This window comes from Leuciscus leuciscus, assembly GCF_965113295.1.
Source record: "Leuciscus leuciscus genome assembly, contig: HAP1_SCAFFOLD_441, whole genome shotgun sequence".
Lineage (NCBI taxonomy): Eukaryota > Metazoa > Chordata > Actinopteri > Cypriniformes > Leuciscidae > Leuciscus > Leuciscus leuciscus.
In genome coordinates this window covers 1,830-12,471 of record NW_028118298.1, presented here as the reverse complement: position 1 = coordinate 12,471, position 10,642 = coordinate 1,830, and the positions used below count along the sequence as shown (strand labels likewise).

The 10,642-nt window shown below is 37.5% G+C and overlaps 1 protein-coding gene across 6 annotated transcripts; it reads right to left on the bottom strand.

The window, feature by feature from the left end:
- Positions 1 to 247: 247 nt before the first annotated feature.
- Positions 248 to 9,779, bottom strand: LOC309491695 (B-cell receptor CD22-like). 6 transcript variants are annotated; one of them, XM_082190732.1, is made up of 8 exons: positions 9,426 to 9,779; positions 9,079 to 9,327; positions 4,898 to 5,152; positions 4,562 to 4,804; positions 4,376 to 4,478; positions 4,178 to 4,214; positions 3,464 to 3,699; positions 248 to 1,235 (listed from the first exon to the last, which is right to left on the bottom strand). In XM_082190732.1, exons 1-8 carry the CDS (start codon positions 9,691 to 9,693, stop codon positions 1,178 to 1,180), a joined length of 1,449 nt encoding a protein of 482 aa, XP_082046858.1. In that variant the 5' UTR covers positions 9,694 to 9,779; the 3' UTR covers positions 248 to 1,177. The 6 variants fall into 6 exon arrangements, with proteins under 6 accessions (XP_082046858.1, XP_082046856.1, XP_082046857.1 ...); XM_082190730.1 differs by having other exon boundaries at positions 4,169 to 4,214; positions 9,426 to 9,778; XM_082190731.1 differs by having other exon boundaries at positions 3,473 to 3,699; positions 4,169 to 4,214; positions 9,426 to 9,778.
- Between the last annotated feature and the right edge of the window lie 863 nt (positions 9,780 to 10,642).

The following is a 10,642-nucleotide window of genomic DNA, read 5'->3' as shown; positions in this document are numbered from 1 at the left end:
CTTACAGGCTAAAGTCAAGGTAAACAGCTGTTTATAGTGTGAATTGAAACACAAATATATCCCCTGTATTTTATTCTATTGTTACTGAGAAACAGCTGATTGAATTATGCAAATAGATAATTAGAAGATGACTCTTTTTTTTTCTTCTTCTGGTGCTTTTTCTGTTTGTATATTTTGTATTTTCACATAATAAATGGCAGCTATATTGTATATATTTTTTTTATCTTGCAGTAATGTCCTTTTGCAAATAACAATATACTGTCTGTTGTATAAGGGCATACCTGACACATATAAATTAATACAGTTTCTGTCATTCCATCTGATCTTAGTGTTTTTATGACATTGTGCTATGATTGACTAAATCTTCCTGTTGGGCGAGAATATATGTTATTGTTTTGAAAAATTATTTGATTTTGAGACATGTTTGCAGTGTTTTGGTAGACATAGTGTATTGTTGCTAGTGTATTGTATTTTGAAAATTAGTGTTGGAGTTTAGTTTACAATGTGTGATTTTGAGCATGAAATTAACTGTTTTGCCAATTGTGTGTTGTAGGTGTGTTGGTGCGTTAAGAGTTTAGGAAATTTGTTAAAAGTATTGAAAAAATTGTCATAGCGATTGTAAAACACTGTAAATGTCTTGAAGGCTAATCAGGTTTATTGAAGCACTGATCCTAGTTGTAAAGACAGAGTAAAACAGGCAGAGGAAACTCTTTATAGAATACATTAATACATAAAATGAAATACTTTTGCATTAGAATATTAATAAGTTGTGCAGATATCACTTGTCTGATTTCAAATCTTACGCCCCAATCTGAAGAGCAAAAAATACTGAATAACAACAAACTCTATACTAACAGATTAAACTCAAACAAACTTAAAAAAAAAAATATATATATATATATATATATATATATATATATATATATATATATATATAATTACACACAAAAAAATTAAACAAGTAAGAAACAGACTTTACATCAGTCCAGCACACAATTAACTGTCATTCTCTCACAAAGAGTCAAAGAGAACAAATGAGTCTTAATGTGGGTGATGAACATGTTTATATTGGTTGTGGTCTGAACAGAAGGGTAAATTATTCCACAACTATACAATAATCCACCAATCGTTCATTAAACGACTGAACACAGGCTTTGTGTTCGCTGGTCTCTATCACTCATTTGACGCTGCTGTAGATCACTGATGAATCTTCCACAATCTGAACAGTTGATCGCCTAAACAATCAAAACAAACAGAAGCACAACAATGTTATAGCCCAGATTATATGATCTGTGGTTGTTAAGTTGCACTGGTTAAATTGGTGTTGGTTAAGCTGGTACTGGTTAAGTTGGTGCTGGTTAAGTTGCACTGGTTAAATTAGTACTGGTTAAGTTGGAACTGGTTAAGTTGGTGCTGGTTAAGTTGCACTGGTTAAATTAGTACTGGTTAAGTTGGAACTGGTTAAGTTGGTGCTGGTTAAGTTGCACTGGTTAAGTTGGAACTGGTTAAGTTGGTACTGGTTAAGTTGGTGCTGGTTAAGTTGGAACTGGTTAAGTTGGTGCTGGTTAAGTTGGTACTGGTTAAGTTGGTGCTGGTTAAGTTGGAACTGGTTAAGTTGGTGCTGGTTAAGTTGGCCGCTCTTTGGCTTTGTTCTGGAACGCTCAAATTGAGTTACGGTGCTCTGCCTTTAGCTGTGTTCACACTACAAGCGACTATGTCGCCAGTGGCTGGCGGTGAGGTCGCTAGTGGGCGTTCCCACTACTAGTTGCTTAGTAATGTTTGTGAGTGACATTCACGGAACACGGATGTTACTCCATGCTGTAGACAATAAATCTGTTTTCTTGCCGCTACAAGCTAACATTTTGGAAGGAAAAGTCTAAATATAAATGGAATCAGTACATAAAATGCATAATATTAAAGATGAATGAGAAACAGCGAGTGCTCTTTGCTATCGCGGCTATTTAACTGCAGCAAATGGGCAAATACTGGTCTTTCTGAGTTCACGAAACCATTCAGGCTCGGAGTCAGCACGGCGAGTACCACTGTATGTACACGGAGACATATCATAAATTATTGAACAGTTTCTGACTGCTAAAATTAGCTTCTCATTCATCTTGCCTCGGTCGGACTCGGCACTGAAGAATGACGGATCACGCACACCCTACTGACTTAACTCCTATTGGTTGTCGCTCCTGAAAGTCGCTCTTCATATGCATAAAGTTGAACAGATCTCAACTTTGTCGCGTCGCTGGACACGCCCCATCCAGTCGCCAACGGTCACTGTCGCGCGTGTCGCCGGAAGTCGCCCGCTCCCCATTGAAATGAATGGTATCGTGTCGCTTTGTCGCTTGTAGTGTGAACGGGGCTTTTGTTTAGCCGCGCGTCAATATGAAGTTACTTTGCCGGTGTTCTATCAAATAATGCTACCTACCAGATTGTACGGTTAACTGCCTTTGTTTTACTGTCCATTAAAATTAAAATTACAGTGTAGCCTGTGTACTTTGCACAGCTGCCATCAGTCCCTGTAACTTCTGATGTCCTCAGAGCTTTGTCCTGCACAAACGCGGTCAGAAGATTTAGTATGGTCTGAACCCGCTCCATCAACTAACGTGCGATATCGATCGCGAAGGATTATGCAGAGTTGACAGAAAATTTTTACACATGCCGTATCAGATGAATACAACCAAGAATTAAAGCCCCGCCTCACCCAGTTCGGGTACTGGACCTGGTTGAAACACTCATGCATCTAGCTGGCAGAGTGCCAAAACTTCACCGGCGCTTTCAGCCCCGCCCTAAATACGGTCGAGCCAACGCTGGACTAATATATCTATGGAGGTATTTTGTCATGTCTAATGTATTAATAATGCCATCAGAATGCAACCAAAGCACAGGATAGCAATAAGTAGATGGCTATTAATAATTGTAAATCATACAAAATAAATGCCATGATCACTAGATTTTACACAGGTGTTACTATAATGATTTTGTTAATGGTGATCAGCAACCAAATATTGATAAAGTGGAAGTTACTGCCTTTTGCCTTGGCATGGCTTCTCACTTTTTGCTGACAATACAAAGGCAGAGTACAGTAACTTTAAAATAGTGTTCAAAAGTCAAGTTTGAGCTCAAGATTTGTTTATGTATATAATTTTCATTACTAAAACATTTATTTACCAGATTTCCAGTGTCCTACCTATAATTAATTTGGCGGGACAACTATAAATCTTTAAAGTAATTTTTCTCAGTTCCACACTCTAGCGAGTTAAGGTCTTTTAATAATAATAATAATAATAATACGTTTTATTTATATAGCGCCTTTCCAGGGCTCAAGGACGCTACAATAAACAAACAACAATAAAGGCAATTGACAAAGACAGCAGACAAAACAACAGTAGGTAGATGAGAGTGTAAGTACAGTAAATGAAAATTAGGTAGATGGGGCGGCAACCAGCAGAATACAAACAGATATAACTTTTGCCTTTGTAGGGCAGCATTCTCCTCTGCTCTCTTCGTCTCTGTCTTTCTGTGATGTTGGACAGTTGCGTACTGGATCTCCTCAGTATCTCTGGATTTAGGAGTTTTTCCTCTTAATTTTTTGGGTTTCACACTGGCATACAGAGCGCCATTGGCTGAATCCGGTTCAGAAAGAGGCTTATCATGGACTGAAACGCTCTGTGACGCATCAGAATAGAGATCATTCTGAAATACAAGAACATTCGTAATTATTATTAAGATATGTAAATCAGATTGATCTGAAGATTCTCAGTCTAGAGGAGTTTGCCTCAAACTTTTCAGATCAAGTATCAGGTTAGATCAAATCAATGTTGTGATGTAAAATACAGGTATATTTCATTGATTCACACATGGAGTGGAGAAGAATAGGGCAGAATGAGTAAATAAAGTGAAATGTTCATTCATCACACTATGTGTTAATGATTATGCAATTAGACCAACAAACCTATATTAAAACAGTAAATATAAAAGTATTCCATTAAACCATGGAAAAATTAGTTATTTATTAATTTAAAAAAAATCTGTATTGCCTTGATAAAGACTTTGATCATGTTAGTTTCTCATCAGTTCGTACAGTTACAGTCTGAGACACAGATAACGGCTGATCGACTGATTTTCTGCTTCTGTAAAGTCGTGTTGTGTTTGGATGATTTACCTCTTTCACTGTGTGATCTTCAGCTTTAACACTCCTTTGTTTCTTCCTGTTATAATCACAGACATATGGACAAATGTATTAAATTAAGAGAAAATATGAACACTGTTTTTAAAGATTACTAATAATAAAATACAAATTAGCCATTTTCTTCTACATCAGACCAAATGTGAACTTATACAATCACTGCAGTTTTTTTATTAAACCCACATAATGAACAGGATGAAGATGATGATGAAGATGATGATGATGAAGACTAATCCTCCAGATGCCGCTGTGATCACAATCACATTCCCACCAGCAACATGATGAACTGAAAGAGGAAGATAATCATGATTAACTCTCCAAACTGATGAATGATGTGAAGATACAGGAGTGTGTTAATAAAAGCTTCACCTGTGACAGTTACAGCGTCTGATCTCTGAGATCCATGTTGATTGTGAGCCTGACAGTAGAAGCGTCCACTCTGTAGTGCACTGAAACTCTGTCCAGATCCAACAGCTGAGGTTTCATTCTCCTTAAACCAGCTGAAGTTCAGAGCAGGAGGGTTTGAGTCACTGATGCAGTTCAGAGTCACTGAATCTCCCTCCACTATTACACCAGATCCATTCATCAACACTGAGACGCTCCTGGGTGGGTCTAAAAAGAACAAATTAGAAAATTCACAATAAACATAAAAAAAATGAATGAATTTGGAAATTTTAAACAATGTACATATGATTATTAACTCACACATGACATTTAAAGTCACAGTATCAGAGTATTTCTCTCCATGTTTAATGATGGACTTGCACTTGTATTCTCCACTGTCATCAGAGCTGATCTTTGAGATGTTGTAGATTCTTCCAGATCCTACAAACGTTCCTCCTTTAATCCAGCTGATTTCTGCAGGAGGGTTTGAGTCACTGATGCAGTTCAGAGTCACTGAATCTCCCTCCACTATTACACCAGATGGACTGATGGACACTGAGACATTCCTGGGTGGGTCTAAAACAGACAAAAATTAAAGTTCAATGAATATGATGATGGCTGAGGTGTCTGAGCACCAGGTCCCTGTGTTCGCACAACTGATCTCGCGAGTGGGCCAAGAAGAAGAGGGCGGCCTCCGCGACCTTCGTAAATATACGGGGCGACAGGGAGGACTTTGTACTGGTATGCCCGTCCCTCGAACTCAAAGCGTAGGAACGGTCTGTGTCGAGGGAGAATTGAGACATTAAAGTACGCGTCCTTCAGGTCGATCGCTGTGAACCAATCTTAGGGGCGAACACATTCTGCATTAGCATTTTGAACGGAAGCTTGTGAAGGGCCCCATACAAAACACACACATCCAAGATTTGATGTAACCCACCGCTCTTCTTGGGAACAATGAAGTAGGAGCTGTTAAACCCTGACCTCACAATCTCGCAATCTCCACATGCAGAACAAGGGGCTTATACGTTCGCCGCTGTACTGAATCGCTTAGCCAAATCTGAATGTCCCAATGAGCCAGCGTGACGTGCGCTAGCCAGGCTCCCAGCGACCGAACCAGCAGGACCAATGGGACTACAGACGTACCTGTGGTGGGGCAGCGAGGTGGAGGACAGGGACCCGTCCCAGAGTGGGGTCTGAGTGTGCAGTGCAACACTACCTGGCTCCACAGTTTGGCAGGGCGTGCGTGAGAAAGCATACAGCTTGATAACTGAGACACTGCTTATGATTTATGGGGATTGAAAAAGGTGGTTGTGTACACACACTGCCGACACATTTATGTTCAAACACTATGTAAAAGTTCATTTTGTATAATAGGTGCCCTTTAAAAACCTTGTTAAAAATCTAAAATACTTCAGAGCACTAACTTGCTGTATCTTTCTCTATTGCTGTTCTATTACAAGATAGAAAGTCTAAGGCCTTCAATAGCCGTACAGCAAACTCAACTAATCTGGTGCCTATTGCACGTCTAACTAAGATTGGTGTAGGAAAAAAAAGTAAGACTGTTAAGTTAGCAATTTTAAACATCCGCTCACTTAAAAATAAATCACTTCTAGTCAATGACTTAATAACCACAAACAACCTGGATTTTATGCTTCTAAATGAAACCTGGCTAGAAGACAGCTGCAGTGCAACAATCCTCAATGAAACATCCCCTCCTAACTTTACTTTCATGAGTGTCTGCAGAGCTGTTAAGAGAGGTGGGGGTCTAGCTGCTCTTTTTAAAGATATTTATCAATGTAAGCAAATATCATTTGGGAACTACACGTCTTTCGAATATCTGGGTATTGTATTAAAAGGTGCTCCTCGCATTTTACTTATCATTATTTACAGGCCTCCAAAATACTCTCCAGCCTTTGCTGAGGAATTTACAGAACTGTTATCATCAATTACCTCAGAGTTTGACTGTTTTGCCATTGCTGGAGATTTTAACATTCACATAGATAATGCAGAAAACAATATGGCAAAAGAAATCAAAACTGTTTTAAAAACTTTTGATCTGACTCAGCATGTACATGGACCCACACACAATCATGGACACACTCTAGATTTACTTATCAGTAAGGGTCTAAACATCTCATCGATTGTTATTAAGGATGTAGCACTGTCTGATCATTTCTGTATTTTCTTTGATATATTGATCTCTCCTGCCACTGAAGCTAGATCTGAGTCTGTCAAGAAGAGATGCTTAAATGAGAACACTAGTGTACTATTTATGAAGGCTATATCCTTAACACCAAGCATATCTGCTGACTCTGTTGATTTTCTCCTTGATTCTTTTAACTCAAAAGTTAAAAGTGCAATTGATGATATTGCTCCTGTGAAAGTCAGGAAGAAGAGTGGCAGACAAAAAGCACCTTGGAGAAACTCAACAGCAGTGCAAAATATGAAAAGACAATGCAGAAAAGCAGAGCGCATGTGGCGGAAGACAAAGCTTGTAGTCCATTATAACATCTACAAAGACAGCCTTCATGCTTTCAATATGGAACTAGGCAAAGCTAGACAGACTTTCTTCTCAAATATTATAAACTGCAATTTAAACAACACACGCACTCTTTTTGCTACTGTAGAGAGACTGACAAACCCCCCAAGCCAGATTCCCAGTGAAATGCTCTCAGACAACAAGTGCAGTGAGTTTGCTTCTTTCTTCTCTCACAAAATCAATAATATCAGAAAGGTGATCAGCACATCATTGAGTTGCGCTGGGGTCAGACAGATCAAACCACCTGAAAAAGTAGTAACTTTGTCTGATTTCAATAAAATTGATGGCAAAATTTTGGTAGAAACCGTACAGCACCTTAAAACATCAACATGCGCTCTTGACACACTTCCCACATCTTTTTTCAAAAGTGTGTTAAACATTTTAGAAGCAGATCTTCTAGAAGTGGTAAATGCCTCACTTCTCTCTGGGAGTTTTCCAAACTCCCTGAAAACTGCAGTTGTCAAGCCCCTCCTGAAAAAGAACAATCTGGATAAGACCATATTAAGCAACTATAGACCGATCTCAAATCTTCCTTTCATAGGCAAGATCATTGAAAAAGTTATCTTCAATCAGCTGAACAAATTCTTAAGCTCGAATGGATACTTTGATAATTTTAGAGGATACCTCCTCTAACTTTGAGCAGAACCAGAAAATATGAACATATCACACCAGTCCTCAGGTCTTTACACTGGCTCCCAGTTAGATTTAGGATTGATTTCAAAGTATTATTACTGGTATATAAATCATTCAATGGCCTAGGACCTCAATACATTGCAGATATGCTCACTGAATATAAACCCAACAGATCACTCAGATCATTAGGATCATATCAGCTAGAAATACCAAGGGTTCACTCTAAGCATGGCGAGTCGGCTTTTAGCTATTATGCTGGAACCAGCTTCCAGAAGAGATCAGATGTGCTCCTACAGTGGTCACATTCAAATCCAGACTCAAAACACTTCTGTTTAGATATGCATTTACTGAATGAGCACTGTGCCACTGTTCGTCCGACTGTACTGTATTGTATTTCATTTGATTTTTCTAAACTGTTTTAATTATTCTTGTTTCTTTTTATTATTTTAATTTCTTCTATGTAAAGCACTTTGAATTGCCATTGTGTATGAAATGTGCTATATAAATAAACTTGCCTTGCCTAACTTAAGTTTAGTATCTTTTTAAAGGGAACACTTCATAGATTATTGTAGAAATATATATATTTTTTTAAGTTTTATATTTTATATAAAATATATATTTTACAAAACATTTTCAACTAAAACTTTAAGAAAATTAAAGCTAAATATCTGAACAAATTATGTGACAAATTGTAGGTTGATATAAAAAAAATAAAAAATAATAATAATTCAGTATGATTTTTTTGAGTGCAGTACCAAATTTTTCCACTAGATGACATCCAGACTCCTCTGGTGACCATAGGACTCTTCCTTTCATTTATTTTTTTATTAAATTTTTTATTTTTATTTTATTTTTTATGAATTTTGTAAGGTGTCCTTGAGTGCCATGAAAGGCGCCTTTAAATAAAATGTATTATTATTATTATTATTATTCGATTTCCATATATGGATTGAGTGATCTTAACTACAGTCTGAACGCTTTCAAATGCTATATAGTTTGTCAAGATTACTTTAGGTTTAGACTAAGATATTATTGTTATAAATGTATAATGGCAAGTGTCCCACGGGTGTTGGGGAGGGCCAGTCTTAAAAAATAGTAAACACATTTTTATAAATCATAAATTCAGAAATGTATTCTTTGTAATGTGTGAAAAGTATTGATATTAAAAGTTCATTATTTGTACCTGATTGTAATTATTATAATTTTTTTTCATAGTGTGTTTTTTGGGGAATTGAATACAATTAGGGTCAGTTTGACCCGGACCACACAGACTGTATCCAGAAATGTAAAGTGCATGAGGGTTAAAGAGAGAAAGTCAGTCTGTACTCACACATGACATTGAGCTGAACATCAGGAGAGATGTGAGTGTGTCCGTGTACAGCACAGCTATATCTGCCTGAATCCTCTCTTCTGACTGACTGCAGCAGGAGTTCATTGTTTCTGTCTCTTCTCTCAGTTAATGGCTGTGAGTTTCTGTACCAGATGAATGTTGCTCTGTCAGTCAGAGCGCAGCTGCTTTTACATCTCAGAGTGACTGAATCTCCCTCTGTCACTCTCTCAGGAGACTCCACCTGAAGATCTGAACACAACACACACATTATATCTAGTGCTGCTGTCATACACTGATTATTATTCAACATAATGCACAGAAGAAGAGATAAACCTCATCAAACTCACCTGTGACAGTAAGAGTCACTCCTGGATAACCAGTCCATTTTCCATCTTTTTTAGTGATGAATCTGAAACAGTACATGTGTTCATCCTTCAGTGTCACATGACTCAGTCTGATGTTGCAGTTCTGCTGTTTATCTCCCCGATACTGAAGCCTCTGACTGTATTCAGGGTCCTTAGAGAGATCTGGAGGATCTACACCCTTTACAGGGTTTTTGGTCCAGAACACTTTCATGATCTGATGTCCAGTAGGGTATTTATAAGTGCATCTCATTATCACTGTTGAGTCCTTTAGTGCACAGATGTGTGATCGACTGTAACTCACACTCCAATCATCACTAGAAACCCCTGAAACACAGAATTCATCAAACTGTAAATGTAGTTTTATCTGTTATATTGGACCATGAAAACATGACAATACTTTACTATTAGAAAACAGCGACTCATTACAGGACATATAAGATAAATGTAAATAAATAATCTCAGTGTGAATTACTTTAAGACAGAGGAGTGAAGAGAGAACCAAGAAATCAGCCGAAAACAACAAGCTGCACAATTACAGTTTTTCTGAATTGCTAAAACACATTTCTTGAAACCATCACTCCCTTTCTCAAAACCTTAAACACAAAAGCAAATGTTCAAAACTCATTCAGAGAATCTCTGACTCTTCTGGCAAAATCAAACAATGCTTTCAGATCTTACACACATCAGTCAATATTAGAAACACTACAGATCATTCGTTAGACACTACATGAAGAATGGAGAACACAGAATCCAAAGCAGTTACAGGAGAAATATGTATTTATATATTGTAACAAAGTAAACAAATTTTGCAATTATGTAAAAAAGTAGTACTGACACCTGACAGTGGTATATATTATAGACATAGACATATATTCAAATGCACATAACTATAGAACCAGTTCTTAATGCACATGTGAACGCCATCAGTGTTTCTCACAGGTTCGCGTGTAAAGTCTGTGTAGAGAGAACGGTGTCGTCTTAGCGGACCCTAATTTAATAACAAATGATCGTTGCGACGGAAGCGAATCAATCAAAACTAACTTTAGCTGGAAAATAACTTTATTAAAGAACCGCTATAAAGCCAAAACAATCTCTATTACCTTAAATTATACTCTTATCTCTGTAAAGCTGCTTTGAAACAATCTACATTGTTCCTCTTCCTCCTCTTATACTCACACTCTTCCTCCTCTAACTCACAC

Bases quoted from the DNA above. Each gene is read 5' to 3' on its own strand.
- LOC309491695 (XM_082190730.1), bottom strand. From the start codon at position 9,693: ATGAGATGCACTTATAAATACCCTACTGGACATCAGATCATGAAAGTG. The intron at 4,479-4,561 runs GTGAAGCTTTTA...TTCCTCTTTCAG, and splicing joins AGACGCTGTAACTGTCACAG to TTCATCATGTTGCTGGTGGG. The intron at 1,236-3,463 runs GTTTGTATTCTG...TTGATTGTTTAG, and splicing joins CAAAGGCAAAAGTTATATCT to GCGATCAACTGTTCAGATTG.